General features: G+C 52.0%; 2 protein-coding genes across 7 annotated transcripts; one reads left to right on the top strand and one right to left on the bottom strand.

Annotated features, from left to right (window-relative positions):
• The first annotated feature begins 115 nt into the window (after positions 1–115).
• CPSF4 (cleavage and polyadenylation specific factor 4) lies at positions 116–19,642 on the top strand. 6 transcript variants are annotated; one of them, XM_027610991.2, is made up of 8 exons: positions 116–376; positions 2,932–2,982; positions 4,850–5,002; positions 6,705–6,800; positions 8,385–8,457; positions 9,994–10,089; positions 12,803–12,901; positions 12,948–14,522. In XM_027610991.2, exons 1-8 carry the CDS (start codon positions 274–276, stop codon positions 13,078–13,080), a joined length of 804 nt encoding a protein of 267 aa, XP_027466792.1. In that variant the 5' UTR covers positions 116–273; the 3' UTR covers positions 13,081–14,522. The 6 variants fall into 6 exon arrangements, with proteins under 6 accessions (XP_027466792.1, XP_027466788.1, XP_027466791.1 ...); XM_027610987.2 differs by lacking the exons at positions 12,803–12,901; positions 12,948–14,522 and adding exons at positions 7,200–7,293; positions 19,339–19,642 and having other exon boundaries at positions 118–376; positions 9,919–10,089; XM_027610990.2 differs by lacking the exons at positions 12,803–12,901; positions 12,948–14,522 and adding exons at positions 7,200–7,293; positions 19,339–19,640 and having other exon boundaries at positions 119–376; positions 9,997–10,089.
• Positions 14,659–22,735, bottom strand: ATP5MF (ATP synthase membrane subunit f). Its single transcript, XM_027611001.2, has 4 exons — positions 22,598–22,735; positions 16,824–16,931; positions 15,532–15,648; positions 14,659–14,812 (listed from the first exon to the last, which is right to left on the bottom strand). The coding sequence occupies exons 1-4, from the start codon at positions 22,608–22,610 to the stop codon at positions 14,784–14,786; spliced, it is 267 nt and encodes an 88-aa protein (XP_027466802.1). The 5' UTR covers positions 22,611–22,735; the 3' UTR covers positions 14,659–14,783.
• Positions 22,736–25,181: the final 2,446 nt, after the last annotated feature.

Raw genomic sequence — 25,181 nt, 5'->3', positions numbered from 1 at the left:
GAGGAGAGGCGGGGGTTCGGCTAGCGGCTAGCCTGGCCTAGCGGAGTGTCCCGTACTCCCTGCTCTATTGGCCGGGTCTGGACAGGCTAAAGGCCGGCGCGGGCTCCGGGAGTTCCCGGCATCCCTCGGGCGGCGGCGGCGGCGGCGGCGAGGCGGCGAGGCGAGGCGAGACGAGGCGGAGGACCGTGTGCTGCGGGGCCGGTGGCGGGTAGAGTTGTGAGGGCGGCGAGGGACCTGAGAGGTAGTCGGGCCGGTGTGGCCGCCGCCGCCGCGATGCAGGAAATCATCGCCAGCGTGGACCACATCAAGTTCGACTTGGAGATCGCCGTGGAGCAGCAGCTCGGGGCACAGCCGCTGCCCTTCCCCGGCATGGACAGTGAGCGCGGGGCCCGGGCCGCGGGCGAGGGGCGCGACCGACTCAGCCCCGGGACCCCTCCCCCTCGGTTCGGGACGCCTTCTCCCTGGGTCCCGGGACCCTCTCCCCATCGGTGGTGGAACCCCTTCCCCCACCCATCCTGGGACCCCCCTCCCCCATTCAGACTCGGGAGCCCTCCTTTCTCCAGTCTTTGAACCCCTGGGACTATTCTAACACAATCTTCAGGAGGGCAGGACCATGTCTGGTTGTTCAAGTAAGTCTTGAATGAAAGCGGGTGTCTCGGATTGGAAATTACTTCCCTCCCCTAACTAAAAGAAAATAGATATTCCCCCTCTCCACCTCCAGCCCCCCACTTTGAGCACCCTCTCCTTGCTTTCATCAAAACTGGGCGGTTGGAGGAGTCTTGCTGGAGGAAGGCCCACCTGTCCCTCTCTGTAGGAGATTCCCAGTTAGATTCTCAAGCTCCGTTCTAGGATGTGCACTCCTGGGAGCCTATCCCTCACTTTTCCTCTGGACCCCAGTTGTGGGCCATTCATCACACCTGGGCAGCTGCTTGAGCTCCCTTCATTCTCCACCTTCAGATGATAGCTCCACCAGCCCCCAACTTAGGTGGATGTGTAGCACTTTAAAAGAAACTAGCAGTTTTCTTCTCTCCTTTCTGGACACACTTGAAGTCTAACGTTGTAACATTAAAGCTCAGAGGTCCTTGTGTTCAATCCACAGATGGGGCATCTGAGGCCTGGGTGGGGGAAGGGACTTGCCGAAGACCACTTGGTCCCTGGCGACTCGGTCCGTGGTGGAGCCAGGTGAGCTCTCCAGTGTTCTTGACTGGCTCAGTCTGTGGTTCCCTGTGCAGGGTCCCATTACTGCCAGAGTTCCCCTGTTCTCCCGCCAGTCAGTGGCCTGGCAGAGCCTCCCTGCAGCTTCATTCCTGTCAAGTGGCCACACTTCTCATGCACACGTGACCACAGTTGTCCCACTCATGCTGATGCTTCTCTGTGAGATATTGCTTCTACCCACGTGACATACCTCTGGCAACCTTATACACACACCACCTGCATCTCTATGATACACATCTTATAAGCAGCTGCTGACCCCTCGACACACGTGATCACTTCCCGCTTGTGCGAGCACATCCACCTTTGCACGTGTGGCCTTTCCCTGTGTTGATGGCATTAGCCTGAGGCCATGGAACCATCCATGCAGGGCAGCTCCTTCCCGCCCACCTTTCTCCAGCATGGAACCGCACAGACTTGAGTCTGTGAAGGCTGGTGCAGTAGCAGGGGGCTCACATACCTGTTCTAAGGAGAGTCAAGGACATGCCTGGCCATGGGTGCTGCCCTGGCTTGGGCCTCAGACTTGGTAGGCACCCTCAGCACTCTGCCAGCCCATGAGCTAGTTCAGTGTGTTAAAGCCCTGGGAGGCCACAACCCTTTCTCCTTTGTCCCGGCACTTCACTGTCATCTTGTTTTGGGAAGAATTGTCAGTTCTCCCCTAAAGGCATACTCTTAACCTATCTGCCTGAAACTGAGGCCCCAGGACTGTGGACTTCTGGCTTCAAGGAACGAAGCAAACCTCTGAGAAGACCCCAGGAATACTCTTCTATGATGCTTTTCTTACTATAAGTCTTTTTCAACTTTTTGAAATGCAAATAAGTGACAACTTTTTGGCTTTTTAAGATGCAAACGAGTGATACCTTCTTGACAGCCTTAAGTTTTGTCCTAGCAAAATCTGCCTGCTTCCGAGAATCCAAGGAATCTCTTGCAAGTTAGCGAAGAGAGGTATGAAACTGGCTTTCCAAGATGCTGTTGGTGGATTTTCAGCAACTCTAACATGCCTTCTGATAGAGAAAACTGTTTATTAAGCCACGGACCATTTATTCTAGCAGCCATGGCGAGTGAATTCCTGGGCTCATTGCAAAGGCTTGCCCCCTGGAGTCACTGACTGATACCACACTCAGCCTTTGTTCCATCGCTCGCCTCACCTGAACCGGCTGCCTCTGCAGAAGCGGAAGTCTGCACCTTTAATAATTGCGTGTTGGTGTTGCGCCACCATGAACTAGATCTGGACAGGCGGAGTTCTGCCTCTGTGTCTTCCATTATGCTCTTCCCTCCAGAATAGCACCTCTGAGGCGCTTGTCCCTTCCTCAGAGTCCCCATTCGATTGTTTGTGTTTTCTGTGAGCTCATTCCCTCCCTCTGCCTCATGTTCAAAGACCCATGAATTAGCCCTCTGGAAGGTCCGAGTCCAAACTGGGGGTAATTAACTTCTGTGATCTTGTGCCCCATCCTTCCCACACCCACTCCTAACTCCTTGAAAGCATCTCACTTATAGGAGGCTCTCAGAATGACTGGTCTCAACATAGGTGTCTCATTTTGCAGGGAGTGACCGAAATGAGCAGCTTTTTTTGTGCTTGCCAGGCCTTGCATTTTTTTGCCAGTCTGTTTCCTGTACCCTGAACCTTTCACGGGTCAAAGGCAAGATGGGTCCCCTCCCCATGTCTTCAGCTGTCCCCAGGCATACCTCACTTTGATGCTTCTCCTTTCCTTCCTGCAGAGTCGGGAGCTGCTGTCTGCGAATTCTTTTTGAAAGCTGCCTGTGGCAAAGGTAAGAAACCCCTGGCTCCCTGACATTCCTCCTGAGGTGCTTTCCATCACCCTGCCCGCCAGCAGAGTCGTAGGCCATCAGGCCTCTGGCTTGCATTGCTTTCTGCAGACTAGCAGTGTCCCTAGATGAAATTACTGTGCTTTGGACAGGCTAGGAACATGGGGGGTATTCTGCCCAAAACCTACAACATGGGATGGAACCTCACTCTGAGTCTGCCTCCTCACCTCACTTTGCCTGTGGCCACGAGCTGACCTGTGACATGGACAGACGGGGACAGACGGGCCAAGCACTGAGGCATTCAGGAGCTTTTTCAAGATCGCAGAGTTAGTGAGTAGCTGAGCCAGTGTCTGAACCCTTTCTGCTTCTACAGTCTACACAAGCTCACTGTCCTCTGTATCATGTCATCAAAAACCCCTACAGTAGTCTGTCCTGTGGAGCCTTGTTCATACTAACCAGGCTCCAACAGAGACTGCTGGAACCAGACTATCCATTAATTGATGAGACAGATTGCTGGGTGGGAGCTGAGATGCCAGGTATAGGTCTGGCCATTTTTCTTCCCGTAGGCAAATTTTTTTTGGAAACTAAATTTTAACCAGTGAGTAGGGAGCACAGAATTAGAGCAAGGGGGTGGTTTTAATGGATGATTTTGGCAAGTTTGGTTCTATAACTCAGTCACTTACCACGGAAATGATAGACCTGCCAGGTAGATCAACCAGGTTGACCTGGGGCTGTCTGGTTGCAGTATCATCTCCCACTGGGCTCCTGGTCTTCTTCCCATGTCTGTGCTCAGTAAATCTGGCCTTCTGACCTGCCACCTTCTGTCAGACAGCTATCCTTAACACAGGGCACTGTGGCTGTCTCTATGTTAACTAACTAGTCGCCACTGGCCACATGTGGTTATTAGTTAGTTAACACATGTGGCCAATGACTACCATATTGGACGGCATAGATATAGAATATCATTGCAAAGTTCTGTTAGAAAGGGTTGGTTTAGGTCTTTCCATCACAGCCTCATTGTGGTTGGGCCCTCCCAGTGGTCCCGCCAGGTCACAAGTTAGAAATAGGAGTTTCTGAGGGTATGGCTCTGTCCCATCTGGTGGCGAGATCGCTCAGGTCCTGCTACGGAAGGGACCTCCCCCAGTTTATATACAATGCGTTTCTTCGGTTCCGAAGTTGATTTTCTTTCTTAATTCTTGGATGCTAAGTGGGCACTCATAACTAGAAGTGGAACCCACTTGGAGTCCAGGCTTCTGCTGGTGGGCCTCTCTACCTTCTGTTTTTTTATAAAGGGTTGTGTTTCCCAAACCCCAGTCTTTCCTTTACTACCCCTACAATTTTTTGTTATGTCTGTGTATCACCAGAGCTATAATTCAATTAAGAAATAAGCTCATTTGGGGCGCCTGGGTGGCTCAGTCGTTAAGTGTCTGCCTTCGGCTCGGGTCATGATCCCAGGGTCCTGGGATTGAGCCCCACATCGGGCTCCCTGCTCTGCAGGAAGCCTGCTTCTCCCTCTCCCGCTCCCCCTGCTTGTGTTCCCTCTCTCGCTGTCTCTCTGTCAAATAAATAAATAAAATCTTTAAAAAAAAGAAAGAAAGAAGCTCATTCTCCCACCACCCTTAGGCTTGTTAAGCTTCCATTTTACGGTGATGTCTATGATATCACGATTCGATGTTTTAGGTTTTTCCAGAACGCGCTGACATAAAATAAGTACTAAAACTTAAGATGTGTGGCTCTGTACTGCCTGAAATCACATGGCCTTCTGCCCGAGGCAGACACCACCTTCCAGGACATGTCGCTCTGGGTACTCGAGGGATGTGTGGGGTGAAGGCCCCCCTGCCCTCCTCACGGCTCCCCCCATCCTCGGCAGGGGGCATGTGTCCATTCCGCCACATCAGTGGCGAGAAGACCGTTGTGTGCAAACACTGGCTGCGGGGCCTGTGCAAGAAGGGGGACCAGTGTGAGTTCCTGCATGAGTACGACATGACCAAGATGCCCGAGTGCTACTTCTACTCCAAGTTCGGTAAGCAGACGCCCGGCCTCGAGAGCCCTGGGGAGGCTTCACCCAGACCTGAGACCCAGAGGGGAGAAGCAGCTGCTGGTGCGCCCGTGCTTTCTGCCGTCTCCCCGCTCTCCGGCTTCAGAACCTTAGGCCATGCCCAGCAACCTCAGCTGGCCCTGTTGGTTAGGATGGGGGTGGGCTCTGGACCCCTGCTCTACTCTCTGCGGGGGGCTGGGCATGGCTGGGTGTGCTGCACGCTTTCAGAGCACTGTCAGCACTGTCATCAGGAGACGTTAATTATTCCAGCAGTTGAACAGGTGTGGCCCACCGGTTTATTAACGGTAGTTGTGGCTTTTTTTTTTTTTGTAGAGGTAGCGTAAGCTGTGAAGTCAAAGCACAGAGGGTCAGAAATAGGACCCAGGCTTCCCAGCCCCGCCCTACCCATACCAGCACTGGAACCAGCACTGGAAGGGGGCATCCCCTTTCCATGGGAGCCATCTCCCATCTGGACCAAAGGTGGGAGCCAGCCCTCCTGGGCAGACTCTTAAGGGCACCTCTGCAGGCTGGCCTGGGTTCCTTCATTCCTGCTGAGCCCACAGCCCCCCGATGCTCTGATGCGCCCCACCTGCCCTTTCCCAACAGAGCCTGGCCTGGTGTGCATGCACGGTCTGCAGCTCCTGTCACCTGTGACACAAGTCAAGGTCCTAGTAAACAGGACAGACCCAATCCTTGGCCCACGGTGCTTTTGCCCTAGCGGCCCAGAGGGGGAGGCCGCTGACACTAGTGAGACAAAGATGGGAATGACATGCAGGAAGTGCCCTGAAGGAGACAGCAATGGGACCACAACGTCCTTTAGGCTGAATGGTCAGGGAAGGCCTCTCTAAGGAGGTGAGAGCGAAGCTGGGATCGGAAGGCCGAGAAGGGGCCAGTCATTGGGGGCACAGCTGGGGTGCCAGTATGCCTGGGGGAGGAGGAGCCTGGGGAGGGGTGGGCTCGACCCCCCAGGGACTTCTGGTGGGGCTGGAAAGGAGTTTGCATTTTCTCTGACCAGCAGTGATCAGACTGGCCTTTTGTGTGTAACTTGGGGAGGGCAAGCATGGAGGTGGCGCCACTGCCCAGCCGGGCGAATGGGCCCTTAGTTGGGTGACAGATGCTGCCGGCCGGCTGAGCTGGCTGCTCCTCAAAGGAGCTGTCATCACAGAGGTTCCATCGCACTTGACCACAGGGATCCGGCCTCGAGTTCCCAAATCTTCCCTACTTTTGTCCTGAAAGGCAGAATCCTCAGACCTTTCTTCCCATCCCAGCTTGTAGATGCGAAGGGCTGATCAGAGTAGACCAGTCATTTCCTGGACTCAGTTGGTGCCTTTGCACATTTGGGCCCCCCACAGTGCCCAGGGCACCCTGTTTAGGTAAGGGGTAGAGCCGTGAGTTATTTGATGAGCGTGTACCCTGTGCCTGGCTCTGGGCCATTGCCCTTCAAGGCAGCATGGACACGAGAGGGAAGCGCCATGTACAGGTCACGAGCACAGTCCACGTATAGGTCAGGAGACTGAGGCTCCACGACACTGCCCTGGGGGTCAGGACTCACCAGGCCAGGAGGGACACCGGAAGCACCTGGCCCTCTGCCACACAGCAGGCCCCAGCCTTGAGGAAAGCTGAGGCGGTCTGAGTCCAGCTCTCCCCGAGCTGCCCCAGGTGGATGCGTGTCGGGCTTTCCCTACAGGGGAATGCAGCAACAAGGAGTGCCCCTTCCTGCACATCGACCCCGAGTCCAAGATCAAGGACTGCCCTTGGTACGACCGTGGCTTCTGCAAGCATGGTAGGTGTTGGGGTGGCTGGACCCCCAGCAAGAGGCCAGGCCTCTCTTCCTCTGCCCACACGACCCTCTCTACCTGTCCCACCTGTTGCAGTAAGACCTGGGGTTAGGCATCTGGGACTAGTGAGGCCTTTTTACACCCTCAGCTCACCTGAGCCTCCCAGACCTCCCGCATGGACTGCCTTCTCTCCCGTATTTTCCATAAGGAAACTACCATTGAAGGGGTCGTGGGCCCTGCCTGCTGTCCCCCCTGAATGGATACAAGGCAGAGCCCGCATCTGGAGCCCTGCTTTTGCTCTCGGCATCCCCGGCAGTGGTGTGGGCAGGGCTCCACCGGCCCAGGGGCACGAGGGCATCCCCCGAAGCAGGGCGTCTGAGTGTCCCGGACGCTTGGCTCCGCAGGTCCCCTCTGCAGACACCGGCACACGCGGAGAGTCATCTGTGTGAATTACCTCGTGGGATTCTGCCCGGAGGGGCCCTCGTGTAAATTCATGCAGTGAGTAGCCAGACCCTACTCCCCCACCCTGCTCCTACCCCAGGCCCTGCTGCCCTCTAGATCTTTCCCGGGTCCATCTGGGCTTTGATCACTGCGTGCTGTCACCACAGGGCCTGGGGCAGGGGCTGCCGCTGCTCCTTGAGCTCAGAGGTGGCTCTGCCGAGCCCAGCACTTAAGCTTTCCTGGGTCATAGATCTGAGAAAAGCTGGCCTCCGTGCTCCGGGAAACCTCATGTCTTTGCATGTCACTCAGGGATCTCTGGTTAAGAACCTGTGCCCTAAAGGAAGGAGACTTTGGTTTTGGGGGCCTCCTTTATGGAGGCAATGACCTTGAGATTCCATGCACACTAGTCCATACAGCTCTTCATGTGTGTGTGTGTGCAAGAGAGAAAATGGAGAATGTCTCCATTTCACACATGAGAACACTGAGGCTCAGAGCTCAGCCACTGGCCAGGATCACGTGGTGGCAGGGGTGGCAGCTGGTCAAGGGCAGGTCCGTGGCCTCCGAAGCTGGGTTTTCCTTGCCCGGCAGGGCTCAGAGCTCCTCTCCTAGGCCTTAGTGCACATCTGTCGCTTTGGGTGGTTGTGGAGTCGGACTTCTGCGACTACAGAGTAGTGTAGTCCCCCAGTCCCCAGGCTGCTTCCATCCACCCCACTGACACCTGCACAGAAGCACAGGGTCCCGGTCACTGCCACACAGTGGGCAGGTGACAGGTGCTGCGGACTTGGTCCCACTCCCTAGGTGAGAGCCAGGGAGTGTGTCTTGTTGGAGGTGGTCCGGCAGCTGAGCTAGACCCTCAGGAAAGGGTGTGTGTTGTGGGGAAGCAGCACTTGGGCAGGACTCACAGCTAGGTGGGAGCAGAGCTAGGTCTGAGTCCAGGTGAGTCCATTCTTTTCGCCTCTCTTTCCCGAGGCTTCGGGGCAGAGCTGAGAGCCAGCACCCACCCCACGTCCAGGCGCGTTCTGTGCCTGGGCAGAGGCTGCCTGTGGTCTCCCAGGGCCAGAATTTGAGAACACTGCCTGGCCTGGCCCCTCTCTCATCCCCTCTTCTCTTCGCCTTGTTGTCCTCCCCTCTGGCTGCGGGGTGACCAGCCCTCGATTTGAACTGCCAATGGGAACCACCGAGCAGCCCCCACTGCCACAGCAGACGCAGCCTCCGACAAAGGTACCGTGCCCCAGCCCCAGCTGTGCCTGCCCTGGTGCGCAGTCGGCCCCAGACCCGGCTGGCGACACGTGAGAGGCAGGGGAGGAGGTGGGACTGGAGGGGAGTCACCCTGAGTTCCCGTTTGCATCTCCCTCGAGAGGTGGAGGGCTGTCTGCTAGAGCCCAATACCCGTGTGGCTTCTCTTCCCTTTTGGCCTGGCGAGTGGCTCAGTGCGCCCCCTCGGGAGCCAGAGTGGAGGGCGGCGTGGGCGCCATGGGCCTGCTGCTCGTGCTTCTGGTTCCAGCCCGTCCCTTTATAAACAGGGAAACAGAGTCCTCAAGGTGGGCCTCGTCTGAGGTCCCCCAGCTGGGCGGCAGCAGCAGCCTGGGAGCAGACCTGGGGCTGACCGGGTCTCTGGCCCGTGCCAGTGCCCTTGCTGCCCCGTGTGGAGGTTCCTGGCAGGGAGGGTGGGCTGGCAACAGTGCTGAAGGACCCGCTGGCTCCACCTTCCTAGACAAGGGGGGGTCCCACAACCCAGCAATGGGCTGATCATCTCAAGCATGAGAGGGAGAGATGCCAGAGACACGTGCAGCCCCCCACCCCCCACAAACCAAGGGCACCCTGGTTTTGGTTATGGGAGTGGAGGGTTGGGGGCCCAGAAGAAAGGTTGGCCAGGTGCACTAAGCAGGGTCTCAACAGGCTGAGTACCCCCGCCTACTGATCTTGCATCCTTACCTTTTACTTGGTTGAACTCTAAGCCCATTGCCAGAGCCCTGTCCATCTTTGAGTGCTACAGGCTGAGCCAGGAGGGCGTGTTGCACTGAGCCCCACCCTCAGGTGGTTGTGGGGTAACTCAGACCTCATCGCAAAGCCAGGAATTCCTGGGTGCAGGAGCAGCCGTGACAACCTGGGGGTTTCTAGCTCATTGCTCCTGTTTACGGGGGCCAGAGCCAGGAAGCCTCTTGGTTGGGAGGTGGCCTAGCTGTCCAGTCCCCACGCCAGGAGCCCCCGTCCCCCTTGCTCACATGACTCCCTAGTGGAGGGCCCTCTCGGCCCCTAGACCGCGGGTCAGCATGTCAGCCTCCAACTGTTTTTCTGTGACTGTTGCTCGCCGTGTAGGCTGCTAAACATCTGGCTGAACCAAGCGTTCATCCTGACCTGAAGCTAGAACCTCAGAAACAAAAGTAAGGCCTGCTCATGCCCTCGCCCTGCTGCCCCAGAGACCTCCTCGTCTCTTTGGTGTTTTGTTTTCTACTTTTATTTTTCGTTCTTGTGTGTCTGCATGGTGTTTTTCGGGCAGCGGCTCCTGCCATCATCACCAGATGTTTCTTTTCTGCCTGCTCTCCTGAGCAGGGCCACCACGGAAGCCCTTCTTCCTGCTGGTCGTGCGGGAGCAGTCCCGCCCTCTTTTCTCCTGTCCCCATTGGTAGTCTGCGTGCACGTGTTTTCCGCAGTAAAACCGTGTTGTGTAACTCTTTCCAGCAAAGTAACAATCCGCCATTACAAAGGTCGTCCTCCTTGATCCAGTTAACGAGTCAGAACTCTTCTCCCAATCAGCAGAGAGCCCCGCAGGTCATCGGGGTCATGCAGAGTCAAAACAGCAGCGCAGGCAACCGGGGACCCCGGCCGCTGGAGCAGGTCACCTGTTACAAGGTGAGTCCCAGGGCTGGGGGGCGGGGCGGGGCCGTTCCCTCATTCCCTGCGTAGTTCACTTTGAAAAATGGTAGCATCTTTGTTTCTGGACTGTAAGAGTGAAATTGGGCTACCCTGGTGGGCTGAAGACCAACCTGCTTCCTTCCACAACACACCAAGGCCAAGGGAACGATCACACATGCTGTTGAATGAAAGGACGGAGCTTGCGGGAAAGGGAGGCTGGTAATAAAGTAGAAGCACCAGTCCCAGGGAAGGGAGTAGGCCCTGAAGCCTCTGGATGTTCTCACATCCTGCAAGGGCATCCCCAAGGGAAAGGGGAGAAAGCTTTAAGCCCACACAGGAGGAAAACAGATTAGAACTCACCCCCTTCCCCAGCACACACACACCCCCCTCAGGGAAAGGGTAAACTTTTTTAAAAACCTACTAGAAAACCTGTCTCATTCTTGGCTCTGGATGGAAAGGCGGAGGAGATAAGTGCCTTGAGAGTTTATAGTCACCAGGGGACCCTTCATGAGTTCGGGGTGTATTCTGGAAAGCTGTAAACTGGGTTTTCCGATCTGAAACAGCCCCAGATGTGGGCCTCTGGTGCCTGGTTCTACAAGGAATTTATTCTCAACCCGACCACATCTAATTCCCACAGCTAAAGTTCTGAAGAATGAGTTCATAATTAAAAATCACAAAAACCTAGAAGGAAACCACCAGCGCTGAGGGAAGTCAGCAGAAACAACTGATAATAGAACTAGGCCACAAAAACTTCAGATCTGGGGATTATTAGACAAAATACAAAGTTAGTACACCCTTTTGGTAAGAACATTTAAATGACACACAAATGTTTTGGGTACAGAGTGTTGGCCCTATTCCCACCTTTCCTAAAACAGCCACTTAATTCCGTGTGCTGTGTTGTCACGATTTTTGGTTTTGGTGCTCCTTCACGCCCCACAGGGACCCCACACAGAGAACTGCGGTGCCAAACTTTTATTCACACGAGCACAAGGAACGTATATTTTAATACAAATAGGGCCCTGGGATGTATAATGTCCTGTACAGTGTTTTTTTTTTCTCGATAATATGTTGTGGATCGTTCTGTGCCAGTAAACATAAATCTAATCTGCTTCACTGGGTGTGTACAGAACTGCAATTTACATTACCAGTTCTCTGTTAGTAGCAATTTAGTTTTTGCTGCTAAAAACAGTGCTGAATCTGACACTTAGACATCTGTGAGCTCTTGCCGCCTGACAGCAGCATCCATGCCTCCAGGTAGAAGGTCCGAGTTAGGAGGCGTATGGTTAGCTTTAATTGTTCTTAGAACTTTCCCTCAGGAAAGGCTGAGCCGCTTTCCACAGCCGTCAGACACTCAGAGAACAGTGAGTTCTTTCCCAGGAGAGGTTTGTGTTCCGCGGGGAGGGGACGGTAGGTGCCCAACACCACTGAAGGCCTCAGATTTCTGAGCCTGAGCCCCACCAGGTGAGGAGAGTACGGAGAGGGGGCTGTGCCTCCGACCAGTCACTTCGCAAGTCTGAGGAAACGCAGGTGCTCGGAGGCAGTGTGGCTGGCGTCCTGGCCCTCGCCCCCCCGCCCTCTGCAGCAAGCTCTCCTGCGTCCTGAACTTAGGTGGAGCCGGAACCTAACCAACCTCTTCTCACCACGCGCACTTCATAGTCAACATTATAGGCACCTTGTGGGAATCCTGGGTTCTCCAGGATCAGCTGTGGAGGACGATGGACATGCCAGGTGCTGTGAGCAGGGGCCCGGTCAGTGCTTCCCTCTGCTCATCTCTTCAGTGTTAGGGCCAGCTGGCAGCTACACGGGCCACTCATCCATGCAGTCACACCCACAGGTCAGGCTGACTTGAGAACACAGGGCCTGCGGGAGACAGAGCAGGCTGGAGATCTGGGCCCAAGGCCAAGGAAGTCGGGACTGCGAGGGCCCTGGGTGGGTTAGTGCCGAGTGGGTGCCCCCTCCTGTCTCCTCCCAACCCCCTGGTCTGTGCTTGAGGCTGCCGTTCAACATTTTAAATCCCTTCTGCTTTCCGAGTGACAAGAACGAATGAAGAGAAGCTAAGGAAGGGCCTGGAGAATCGGAGCCGAGATAAGTCAGTCAGTGCTAGATTTTTTAAGTGAGGCTCTGGGTCTGTTCACCCAGGTCTAACCGTTGTCCATCTCTCTGATCCTGTAACAAACCTATCCCGGGGGTAGCTTAGGCAAGTTTGCAAGAGCCAAGAGGGAAAACTGGGTGCAGCCCACCCTGTGTCCACAGCAGTGAGTCCCCGGGTTGGGGGGAGGAGCCTGGTGGCTTCTCTCACGTTGTTGCCTCCTGTCTCCAGAAGAGTGCCTCAGAAAGGTAAGTGACTGGCCAGCCCTACAGAGGGGCTTGGTCCCCAGGCAGGTGGGGGAGCTCTGGTGCCACGGGATTCTCATCGTCCTGCCACCCACCATGAGACCTTCCATGGACGGGCCTGCAGGAGCTGTCCCTGCTGCGCTCGCAGATCGTCCTCTGGCTCTGCAGCTGCTCTTCCATCTGCTGAGTTGCTGGAGTTTCTGGGCCACTATACTTTGGAGCTCCTTTTCCTTCGTGTTTGAACGAAAGTCTGTACCACTGAGAATTGCAGAGTCCCATCCCTAACCTGGTATTTGGTGGGTGTGACCTTACTTGAAAATTGCATTTGAAAACGGTGGTTTTTTCTGTCTCCTCCCTCCCTTCCTGCTGTTCCCAGTGTGGCGAGAAAGGACACTACGCCAACAGATGCACCAAAGGGCACTTGGCCTTTCTCAGTGGACAGTGACAGCAGCTGGAGCCAGCTCAGAGCAGCCCAGAGGGGTTGAGAACCGTTGTTCTCAACCACTGTTGAGAACCGCTCTGGGCCCTCGTTGGGAGCGTGCACTGAACTGTTTCACGCCGGTGTTGGTGCCACACTGGCTGGGGCTGGCAGGCAGGCACACTGGGGTTATCGTTCTGAGGGGCTACATCAGTTTCCCTATCATTTTGCTGTAATCAGTTCTTAAAAGGGGACAGGTGCTCTAGTTTGGTCCTTCCAAGTCGGCATCATGTTTGTCTAGCATCCACACCTCCTGTCCGGATCTCCCTGCACACCACCAATCTGGGGAGGGGAGGTCGTGGCGAAGGGTTTGTGCTAAGCAGGCTGTATGGAAGGCAGCCCTTCCCCTCGAGGCCTCATCATTAAACACCAGTTCTTGGTGACTCCGGGGGCTGGTGGATCATTTAAAGCTTCAGCCAGGTCATGCCTGCTTCCTCCATGTCCTGCTGAATTCAGAAGCTGTGCCTATCGATGTGATTTGAACGAGGCAGCCCTTCAGGGCAAACTTAAGTGCACTTGTTGCCTCGACCTGGTCCTGCTCCAAGGCAGCAGTGGTTGAGAGGAAGGGCGCAGGGCTCTCAGGTGTGAGGGTCTTTTTCCTCTGGGCTGACTTCCTTGGAGCACCTACTTGACAGTGGTATATCTCAAAGGTATACCTTCAGCTGGAGCTGCAGAGCACCCATTAAATAGAGGACACGGTCCATCTGTGCACCTACCTCCTGCCCCGCCAAGCATCTGTACAGGCACTCACCTCTGGCCTCCGGAGACTATCCTGCCCCCGAACCTGGAAATGTGAAACCATCACCTGCAACCTGCTGGGCAAGTGGGCCTATCCAAGTTCCATTACAAGAACACTTTTTATGAGGTTGATTAAAGCTTGTTTTTTAAGCTGCGTCTCATTACTTCAGGGACCCCACGCCAAGGAGAGGACTCCTGCTGCTGGCCCCACGAGATGCTCGGCACGAAGCTTTGGTATCGTGTTTGCTTGTCCCCTTTCGACATGTGAATCTCCTGGAGGGGAGGGAGGCTGCAAGGGGAAGGAAGGGCAGGAAGGGCCTCTGTCCTGGCAGCTGGTAAAGTCTGGAAGCTTGGCCTTTGAACAGCCACGTGGCAGGTCTCCTTACTCCATCTCAGATGTTGGATGATAATGCTTATTCAAATGCGGATCTTCTACGAGATAATTAGCCATCTCAGCCTTTACACCCCATGCAGTATGTTCTTACCATACACCCCTCAAGAAACCAGTTCTGGCCTTCCTGTCCCTTTACTGAAGATCTCTGATGAAGGCTAAGGATGAGGGGGCTGGATACAGGGGCAGTCGTGAGCTCTTGTCAGGGCCTCTGTTTTCCTTTGCTCCCCTGAATCCTCCCACAGGTGAAGAAGTTTCCTTACCAGGAGGGCCCACACTACTGCAGCCTGCCTAATGCAGCAAGATGGGGGAGGAGAAGGCATTCTCAGGCACTCAGCCTCAGTTCTGATGTAAAAGTATCAGCTGACAAAAAGCCAGAAGTACTTAGAGTACTTTAGGTGCAAAGAGCAGGGAAACCCCTCTGGGCACTTGACAGGCTTAACTAGATGACACCCCACCTCCAGTGAGCTGGAACGAGGTCCCAAAGCCGTGGTGGGCAGCCCACTGGTTCAAAGCCCTGGGCCATGGACAAGAATCACCCTTTGGGAACTGTAGAGCAGTCTCATCCCTGCTGCTACAGCAAGACAAGAGCTCCGAGAGGGCAGGGAAATGGCTACACCAGGGAAGCAGTCCAAGTACCAGTCATCTTTTATTGGATGTTAATTCTGAATTAGAATATGAAAGGATTCAAGGGTGCCAGGCAAAGGTCATGGTCAGGAATGCCGAAAGTGCCTCCATACTGGGCCCTCTTCAGTGGTACTTGCGGAGCCGCTCGTGTTCTGAAGTTAGAAAGGCAAGATGATAAGTTTCTTTAAAGGTGTAGTGAAAGCACAAGACGGCGGGGGGCGGTGGGGGGGGGTAAAGCCATGCTGAGAATTCCTTTCAGGATATAACCCAGAACCTGCCTGCCAGGGTCTCAGCAGAATGAGCAGCCGTGGAGGTACGAAGGCACCTCAGAAGCTAATCTGCAGCCTGGCCAGCCTCATCCTTCCCAGGAGGCACGCACACTCAGACACAGTCCCCAAGAGCCTGGCCTTCAGAGCCAGCATCACCCGGGCTTTCAGACTGGCAGGGGCTGCCGTGGGCACTCTGCTACCCAATCCCGCCCCACGAGCTCCTCTCGGCCTTCAGACCCAGGACAAGCTACGCCTTTCCAGAACACGGCACAGACACTGGATTGTACCACTCCTCTCTCTTCGCACTGGCTGCTAGGAAGATGAAGCCAAAATTTTCCACCAACCCTCAGTGGAGCCTGCAGCACCTTACAGAACGCTTCCTAAGTACTACTTTTATCCGGGCTTCATGTCAGTTTTCCTGTCTTTATTTTCTCTTTGCCACAATTTTCTCGCTTAAAATAGCATCTTCTGTACTACATTCTCAAAAGTCCCTCCCAATTTTTCAGCTGCCATAGAATGAGGGACCTGTAAACCTGACAGTGAACCAGTCCCACCCAGCAATGAGAAACCCCAGAGGGCAAGGCGACCAGAGAGACACTCACTGAGTTCCTTGTAACAACGACAGTAGTTGAAAAGCACATAAGCTGCCAGCACCATAGAAATCCCAGCAACGCCCCCTTTCTTCACATTGACATACTTGTTGTAATACCGGTAGTAACCTGCAAACGAGAGAGGAGGCCACTGTTTGCTTTGCGGTGAATGCTTCACACACTGCAAAGTCGAGTCTGGCTTAGATTCAGGGACCCAGTTCCATTCTGACTCTTGAAAGCCACTCACCCTAAATTCACTGGCTGATGAAGGGAAAAGCACCAAGGCCCCAGGGGTCAAGCCCCAGCTAGGCCCACCTGGATCCTTCTGCGCTTTGGCCTTCACCTTAACAGACCTGGCTCAGCCTGTTAGCCTGATGCTGCCTCACCCTTCCCTCCAGCCCTAGGGATCCTCTTACCCTCATTCTGACCAAAAATCCAACCCCAAGTAAAGGCCACTTAGCTGAGGCCGGCTAGGTCTGCCTGCTGGGCAAGAAGGCTTTGTGCGATCATCTCTGCTGGGTACCCCCACCAGTGAGAAAATGGTTTCTGCCTTCTTTGGGGCTTGTAGCTTGGTTGACAAAAAAATGAATGAAATGATTCTAGAAGGCCCTGGTTTATAATAGTGAGAGAAGCTGGGAAGTCAGGGACTGTTGTCACTAAGTATGAGGAAAGGCAGAGAATTCTAATCTGAGCTAAGGAAGGGCCTCTCAGGGCAGAAGGAAAACATGCCACACAAGAATTACAGGGCGGCCAGGACTGGAAAGAAAAACCAGGGGCGGGGGAGGCCTTGAAGCCGGAGACTACACAGACATCTGTAGGTTGATGTGCGTCTCTGGTTCCTGGAATGAGGACAGGGGCCCCACGGGGCTGATGTGACCGTGCACAGACCTGAAGGATAGATCATTTCAAACATCCACCCTCGAAGTTTTGCCTGGCAGAGGGATGAGCGTTATCTTATGGACTGATGTCCACTATGTTTCAAACTCATTTTCCTCTTTAAAAAGTCTTACGATGTAAAAATGCTTGTAGACATTTAAGACAAAGGCAGTGGTACCAATTCCAAGCAACAGAAAACATTTTCTTGGCTGAAATATCTTAGAGCCAGCCTCTGATAGGACTAATCACCAATCAAACACAGAGCTTCAGGGGCTAAGAATCTGTCCCCGTCTACAGGGACTTACTGGTCTACATAACTTATTGGTCTGAGACAAGGCCTTGACTGCTCAAATTAATTCAGAGCAAAGAGAGACCAGAAGACCTAGGCATTTGCTTTTTTTTTTTTTCACATGGCTGTAGGCTCTGACCTCTTTGAAATGCTCCAGCAATGCCCTTAGGGGTGAAATCCCGCATCAGTATCCAGCTGGGCAGCTCTCCTAGTTTCACATCCATGAGCTTCTTCTCCTTCAGTGGTACTGAAAAGGAAGAGCAGAAAACACACACTAGACAAATAGCATCCTTTTATGTCACTTACTTCAACCATTCAATAAAGTCACTACACAGAGGCTGCATACAAGGAATATTATGAATAAATATATCACACCAAATTCACTATTTTAAGCCACAGTGTATATAAAGCGACAGTTCTAATGATCAAGATTTGAATAACAGCTTACTGGGAATAACTATGTAAAGAGAGAACCTAAGGGCCGTGAGGAATTAAGTAATCAGGAGAACAGAATAGAAAAATGATTGCAAAACTCATATTTACACGTATTAGCTCATTTAATCTTCACAGCAAGTAGCTGATGCCTTTATTTTATGAGTGGGGGAGACTGACTCAGCGAAGTTGGGCCACTTGGCCAAGGTCACACAGCATGCAGCCAGTAGGGCAGTGCTCAACCTTAGGTCTGGCTCCCATGCTCCTCAAGACAATCTGATATTTACCTCAAACGTCCTACCTGGGGCCACAAATGTTAAATGACTTAATAAAAACCATTCCAAATGATCCAATGGGCCCCAGATAATATTCCAATGAGAGTCTGGGGACCGAACAGGAAGGGCTCCAGGCTGAGGCCATATTGTAATTATCTCAGCTTAAGAGTAAAATAGGAAGGGGACCAGGGAGGGCCAGAGCGGGGTAGAACTGTGAATGTTCACATGCTCGTAAGGAGAGAATGGTCTCCTTTCTCATCCTCCCCACAGAGATCACCTTTAAAAAGCTGCTGGGCAGGGATCCTCTTCAAGGCAAGGAGTCAAAGGCTACTGTCCTTTCTTAAAGATTACCAACCACAGAAGGAGCCGGACCAAATCACTCAAAGAAAGGTTTCTTCTCCGTTTTGGGGATCCAAGGAAAAGACAGGCTTTGCAAGGACCAGCCTCAAGAGTCCACTGAGGGGAGGGTGCCTGGGTGGCTCAGTTGGTTAAGCGACTGCCTTCGGCTCAGGTCATGATCCTGGAGTCCCGGGATCGAGTCCCGCATCGGGCTCCCTGCTCAGCAGGGAGTCTGCTTCTCCCTCCGACCCTCTTCCCTCTCGTGCTATCTCTCATTCTCTCTCTCTCAAATAAATAAATAAAATCTTTAAAAAAAAAAAAAAAAAAGAGTCCACTGAGGGGAATCCCAGAGATCTCCTGACATCTCCCAACACTTAACAAGGGCAAGGGTTGTTGGGCCACACAGAAATACAAGGTTTAATGGCAGCTTCTCATCTGCTACGGTCATCTGGAGAACTAGACACTGGGTCCGAATGAACCAGATCCAGTGTTTCAGTGTTTGTCAAGAGGCTACAAGTGAGGGGCGCCTGGGTGGCTCAGTCGTTAGGCGTCTGCCTTCGGCTCAGGTCATGATCCCAGGGTCCTGGGATTGAGCCCCACATGGGGCTCTCTGCTCGGCGGGAAGCCTGCTTCTCCCTCTCCCACTCCCCCTGCTTGTGTTCCCTCCCTCCATGTGTCTCTGTCAAATAATGAAATATTAAAAGAAAAAAAAAAAAGAGGCCACAAGTGACAGGTGGAGGCCTAAGCCTAAGACTTGCATACATAGCTTGAGGGTTATGGTTTAGGCTGCCCGTCCCAAACAAACTGGCCCGAATCTTCCATCTAGACTCAATCCAACAAACGCGGAGCACCTGTTGTATGCCTGGCAGCGTGCCACACACCGTGGACACAGCACCGACTGCAATGAGAGCCCTGCCCTCAGGAGCCAACCTTCTATCGCCAGACAACCAGCTCACCCACTCATCTCACCAGGCTCACCATCCTTCCGCCAGACCCCTTTCTGCTGCTTTACCTGAGGGCCTTTGTATGTGCCGTGCTCCTGGATCATCATCACTCGGCCAGCTCAACATAAATGTTATTCCCTAAAAGTTATTCCCTGCCCATCTTATCTCAAGCACTAGCACTACCTTTCTATATAAGCTCTGAGCTCCAGTTTCCCTGCCTGTAAAATGGGTTATTCCAAGCACTCAATGAGAATCCATGTAAAAGCATTTGGAACAGTACTCAGAACTGTGAGGCGTTAGCATGTATTCTTGCTGAAATGTCATTAAGGTCTCTGTGAAACAAAGAAAAAAGACAGAAGGAGAGAAAGAAATGGCATAGAAACCAGACTTGACGTTTTAAGCAACAGGACTTCAGGGATTACTCGCACCCTTTTAGTTCTTTTACAAACAGAAAACTGTGAGGTGATTAGTTTGGTAATATTTTTGAATGTCAGATCGTCTCAAAGGAATTTCGGGACATGTTCCAAATCTCTGTTGGGAGAGTTTAGTGTCAGTGATAGTAATACCACACGATAATGTCATTCGAGAATGGCCTGTGTCTTTCTGTCACCCTGTCCATGCTATTCTTAGAAAAGTCTAACAAGTACACATTTTTACATACCAGTTTTGTCTTCACTTGGTTCAGAAGGCCCCAGTCCAAGAATAACTGTTCCTGAGTAAGAACAGAGTCAACGCCTTTGCTACAGCCTCGAAGCCTTCGTGCATGCAGTGAGGAGTGCAAACACGCCATGCTAAAACCAACTGGCTTTCAATATGGCCCCACGGCGGGGACTGCGTGACTAATGTATAAATGGAACGAGAAGGGCCGAATGTTGCTAACTGTTGGCACTGGGAAATGGGTGTAAAGTGTTCGTTACATTATTGTTCCCCTCATCTTTGAAATCTTCCATAATAAAAGGTTTAAAAATGCTCTTAACCATAGGACTATGTTGGGGGAGGTGTACAAAAGAAACAGTATTTTAAGTCCAAGTATTTGGGACTGGTGTAAGGCTGGTAACAAAACAAAAAAAAAAAAATCAGGTCACTTCTGATCCCACAAATTATGAAAACATACTCTGCATTCTCACGACCACATTCAGAGGCTGACATGGCACCTTGGCACATCACAGGGGAAAACAGCCAACAATTTAAAATTCATTTTTCTATATATTTAGACCTATAAAGAGGGTTTCCTTAACAAAAACTAAGAAATTTATAAAGACGGGGGAAAAATTTCACATCAGGCCTAAGGACAGCCAAAAACAGCATCACCATAGAACTCCAAGAGATCAACAGATTCATCAGAGATGCATCTACACTTTTTCCAAGACTGTCTCTCGTAATGGAAGAAAAAGACTTCAGTCCTTAGACAGCCAAACTGGAGCCCTCCCCCAGCACTTCCTGCGGTGCTGCACACCCCTCTGCATTCACTGGCTCACACTGGTAGAGGGCAGTGATAAACACAGCAGACTGGGGAGTCCCGTATTCTGGGTTTAGTGTCACTTTGTGGCTGTGCACCCTTGGACAAGTTCCTGCCTTCTATGCCTCAGTTTCCTCCTTTGTAAAAGAAGGTTAAGAACAGTAGCCACCAGGGCGCCTGGGTGGCTCAGTCGGTTAAGTGACTGCCTTCGGTTCAGGCCATGATCCCAAAGTCCTGGGATTGAGACCCTCGTCAGGCTCCCTGCTTCTCCCTCTGCTGCTCCCCCTGCCTGTGCTCTCCTGCTCTCTGTCAAATAAATAAATAAGAATCTTAAAAAAAAAAAAAAAAAAAGAACAGCAGCCACCTTGGTAATTGGCTGTAGGTACTATGTAAATGGAAAGTATCTGTCTTTCTGCCTATGAGCTATGGAAAGGTGGGAGCAACCCCACATACAGTTCGTGGTCGTAACAGACTTTCAGTGAAGGTTGAGAAAGGACCACATGTTCTTGGGAGGGTAGGTGGCTCCCTGGCCTGATTTTATGACTTCAAAGAAGCATACTGTCCACCTATACGGAGAGGCATAAAATGCTAAATGTGTTCTGGGTGCTAAATCCAGCCTAGGGCTGGCCACAGAGTGGCCAGATTTCAGAACACATTTTTTTTTTTTTTTAATTTTTAAAAACCATTCTTAGCTCACAGGCCATACAAAAACAGATCACAGGAAATCTAGCCCATTGGCCACAGTTTGCTGACCCGATCTCATCTACTGCTGTTAATTCATATTTCCATCACTTTATTTGCTAATGAACTAGTGGCTTTATGTTCTGGCGACAAACACCAGCTAAAAGATGGACTTGGACTTCAACTCCTTCACCTAGGGTGATGCTGAATGGGCCAGATGTGGCATGACCCTGCTCAAAGGTCACAGAGTGGAAGCTGAGATGACCAGTACTCAACAGCAGGCCAGGCAGTGGTTCAAGTACCTTACACATACTAAATTGTTTAATCCTTAGTCCACAATGCTCATCACTTTGCTCTACTTAAATAAGATGCCAAGTCGCAATGCTTCCTTTTCACATGTCCTCTTGTTTAAACAATACAACCACCGCTGATAAATATTCTCATACCTGTTTTTTACAGATGGGAAAAACAGCATCATTCTCATCTTTTCTGATCCCCTCTTCATTTCTCCAGGCTGATATTAAGAATACAGAAACTGGGGGTGCGCCTGGGTGGCTCAGTCGTTAAGCGTCTGCCTTCGGCTGGGGTCATGATCCCGGGGTCCGGGGATCGAGCCCCGCACCGGGCTCCCTGCTCCGCGGAAAGCCTGCTTCTCCCTCTCCCACTTCCCCTGCTTGTGTTCCCTCTTTCGCTGTGTCCCTCTCTGTCAAATAAATAAAATCTTTAAAAAAAAAAAAAGAATATATAAACTGGGTAAAACACATAGGTTAATCAAAACTCTGCCTCAGGCAGGCCACACCACATCTCTGACCCTTATTTTCATCTTTAAAATCGGATCAACGTTCCAGACAGGGACTTAATGACAAGGCTAATGTGAGAGGCTCTAGGGCTAAAACATGGTTTCCATACTAAAAATAAATAAATAAAAAAAATCAGTGTGCACAGGGGCGCCTGGGGGGCTCAGATGGTTAAGCGACTGCCTTCGGCTCAGGTCATGATCCTGGAGTCCCAGGATCGAGTCCCACATCGGGCTCCCTGTCCAGCAGGGAGTCTGCTTTTCCCTCTGACCCTGCCCCCTCTCATGCTCGCTCTCTCAAATAAATAAATAAACCTTAAAAAAAAAAATCAGTGTGCACAGTCCAAGAAGTGTAGATTTATACACGCATGTCACTGAAAAGCCTGCAGATCATAAGGCCATCCTTGAGATTAAAGCTCAGTTTACCACGACCTAGGTTTGCATCCTGCTCAGCCCTCTCACTAGCTGTGACCTTGAGGGGTCACGTCACCTCTCTTAACCTATTCAACGCGTATTCCACATATATGCGTCCAACCTGACATGGTATCAGGCACCGTCCTGGGCGTTCGCTCCTCCTGGGGCTTAATTTGAGCTTCAGCTTTGGAAAGAAGGGCAGAAGCTGCGCCTAGGGTTCAAATGCAAAGCGCTTGGGCTGCAACGGGGTCAATATTCTTCAACGAGGAGGAAGGGTGGCCGGATGTGGTGCATTCCCAAGCTCGCAGACGCGTCCCCCGCTGCCGTCACCCCCGCAACTGCAGCGGAGAGACCCGGGCCCTTGGGCAAGCGGGCTGCGCGCTGAGCGAGCGAACGGTGCAGGGCCCTGGGCAAAGGGCTCGGTGAGCCTCCAGTGAGGCCATAGGGAAGGCCCTGAGCGAAGGGCAGGCGGCTCCGCAGCCCCCTCCCCTCCCAGTGCAGCTCTGAGCCCCGATCCCCGAACCACGGGTCCTGCCCTCAACCTTGCAACCTTAACCGAGTACAGGTACTCACCGACTGACGCCATCTTGGAGTCCCGGGTGTCCGCTCTGCCGGGCCGCGCAAGGACTCCTGGGTCGAGAGCGCGCGCCCCTGCTGGCGAGGGAAGCAGAGGTTCATGGGAAGCAGGTCGCGGCTTGTACGAGTCTGGAGCTGCAAGTGCACCATAGGGTGAAGGGCAAAGTCTCTGGAGGGCAAAGCCCCGGGATTCCTCAGTAGGGAGAGGGGGCTGGGGTCGGAGGGATAGGGAGATGGCGGACGGGATGGTGATGGTAGGGCTCAGCCTGGGCTTCCCGTCCCAGGAGGGAGGAGGCTGGAAGGGACCCAAAAATGGGAAGCAAGGAGAAAAGAGCATCCTGGCTTTCCTACTTTGTCGCCTTAAAATTGTTGTGGGAGATTACAGGAGGCATAGGATATGTGTCCCAGCCCTAGGCTGGGCTCTGAAGACAGAAAAAAAGCAAGACCCTAGGGGTACACAGCTCCACCCTATTTCTTCCACTTTTCCAAGCACGATGATGCTTCACCATCATCTTGTTTTTTTTCTGAAAAGGCCACGATAACCATTCCTGGTTCAGGAATTCTGACTTGGGCAAGACGCTTCGATTCCCTGAACTGCACTTCCTTCTCTAACGTGGGATGCAATGCCCCAGGCACCAGCACACAGCGGCAGGGGAGCGGCCTGCCTCAGGGAACTTTAGGATTCCACAGTTTTCTTCCCTACTCAAGAAAGAGTGTAAGTGTAAAAAACAGAAGGATTTGTGGAAATAAATAAATAAGGGTTTGTGGTTATGTGAAAAACCGGGAATGCAAACAAACTCTGGAGGTCACCATGCACGGTGTTCCCCAAGACCCATGATTTCTAAGCCTTAGCCATTCATCTTCAGAAGAAAACAGGGACAAAAAGGGGTGAACCCCCAGGATCTTGCTGTCCCTGGAGCACCACGTAAACCCTCTGGGCTAGAGGCTCAGTGCCAGGATCCATGTGCTCAGCAAGAGGGTTGTAATTTACTCCCTTCCTAAGTCCATCAAGAAACTGGACTCCTCACTGGGGCAGAGATCATAGCAGTTTATTTGAAATACCTTTTCTTTCTTTCTCTTAGAACCAAAACAAACAAACAAAAAAAACCCTGCTCTCTGAGGTGGCTTTGGATGGCATGTTCATGTGTTTCTGGAAAATTTCTTCTCCAGTCCTGATAAGTTCAACAAGTTGTCACCAGCAATGCATGGGGGTGTGGGAGTAGGAGGCATCATACCCATTAACGTGTGTTCTTTTTTTTTCTTTCTTTCTCGTTTTTTGGTTTTTTTAGAGAGAGAGAGGGAAGTGCAGAGGGAAAGGGAGAGAATCTTAAGCACGCTCCATGCCCAGTGTGGAGCCTGACATGGGGCTGGATCTCACAACCCTGAGATCATGACCTGAGCTGAAATCAAGAGTCAGACACTTAACCAACAGAGCCACCCAGGCACCCTCCATTAAGATTTGTTCTAAAGGGATTTGCATTTCTGCAGGTGACATTGGGATCTGGTTTCCAGAGGGGATGGGGCAACTTTCTGTTAGACAAAACGCTGTGGCCATTTCAGCTTTGGTGGCCTTGAGTGACCTTTCTTCAGAAATAATAGGGGTGCCTCTCACCAGGGAGAACCACCCCATAACAGGGAGCTCCTCGCAAGTTGACAAAGGCTATTGTGATCATTGTCTCATCCTCCGTGGTGCTGGGGGGGTAGGGATTATTAACTTCACTTATCAAACAAGATTCCTTGTGATCCTTTTATTGTCAAGTACACTGACGGACACTAACCATCAGTGGTCCGCTTACTTTTCTGCTTCTTCCACTATAAATTGAGCTCCTTAAAATAAAGCTGTTTCTGAACTCAGAGTCTGGCTGTCTCATTCAAGATGTTCCATAGGTGTTTGTTAAATTATTGTGTGAGGAAAGAGAGGTAAATGAGCAGAACAATAAATGAATCACAGAGATAGAAAGCAATTGAAGAAGTCCCTGTGCTCAGTACGTCAGAAATGCAAGGAGAACCACGGCATGGCATCTCAGCACACCAGAAGGGAATAAGGCCCCAAGTGCATTTCTAGTATAATCAGAAGGTGTAAAAAAAATAAAAAAATCATAGAGTGGGGGAGGAGCAGAGTTGTAATGGCAAGGAGGCATAAAGGGGGAGTGCAGTGAGGACTCACCTGGTACACAGAGGTGGCCACCAGTATGAGGTGAGAGGATCTGATTTATATGCAATGAAAGGGAAATAGGACAGAAGGGTGGTGACAAGGGAGAGAGCAGGTTAAAAGAACACAGAAAACAAGAAATGAGATTATCAAATATCAAGAAACCTCGGTCTTGAACTTCAGGTCTCCAGAATTAGGAGAAATAAATTTCTGTTATTTTTATTTTTATTTTCTTTAAGTGGGCTCCATGCTCAGCATGGAACCTAACACCAGGCTTGAACTCATGACCCTCAGATCAAGAGTCAGACACAACCGACTGAGCCACCCAGGCACCCCTCTTAAAAGGCACAAAGAAAAAATAAATAAAAGGCACAAAGATTAGAAGTGAAATTTGTACCATAAATCATGAAGACAAAATGAGAAATGAGG

Source organism: Zalophus californianus, chromosome 10 (assembly GCF_009762305.2).
Source record: "Zalophus californianus isolate mZalCal1 chromosome 10, mZalCal1.pri.v2, whole genome shotgun sequence".
In the NCBI taxonomy this organism is placed as follows: domain Eukaryota; kingdom Metazoa; phylum Chordata; class Mammalia; order Carnivora; family Otariidae; genus Zalophus; species Zalophus californianus.
This window is presented reverse-complemented; position numbering and strand designations above follow the sequence as displayed.

What these genes read in the sequence shown, in the direction of transcription:
- ATP5MF (XM_027611001.2), bottom strand. An exon ending in TGCTGGAGCATTTCAAAGAG is followed by an intron (nt 15,649 to 16,823) that starts GTCAGAGCCTAC and finishes TCTCGTTTGCAG; the next exon opens with GTTACTACCGGTATTACAAC. An exon ending in TCGTTGTTACAAGGAACTCA is followed by an intron (nt 14,813 to 15,531) that starts GTGAGTGTCTCT and finishes TTCTAACTTCAG; the next exon opens with AACACGAGCGGCTCCGCAAG.
- CPSF4 (XM_027610986.2), top strand. Translation starts at nt 274, where the DNA reads ATGCAGGAAATCATCGCCAGCGTGGACCACATCAAGTTCGACTTGGAG. An exon ending in GAAAGCTGCCTGTGGCAAAG is followed by an intron (nt 2,983 to 4,849) that starts GTAAGAAACCCC and finishes CATCCTCGGCAG; the next exon opens with GGGGCATGTGTCCATTCCGC. An exon ending in CTACTTCTACTCCAAGTTCG is followed by an intron (nt 5,003 to 6,704) that starts GTAAGCAGACGC and finishes CTTTCCCTACAG; the next exon opens with GGGAATGCAGCAACAAGGAG.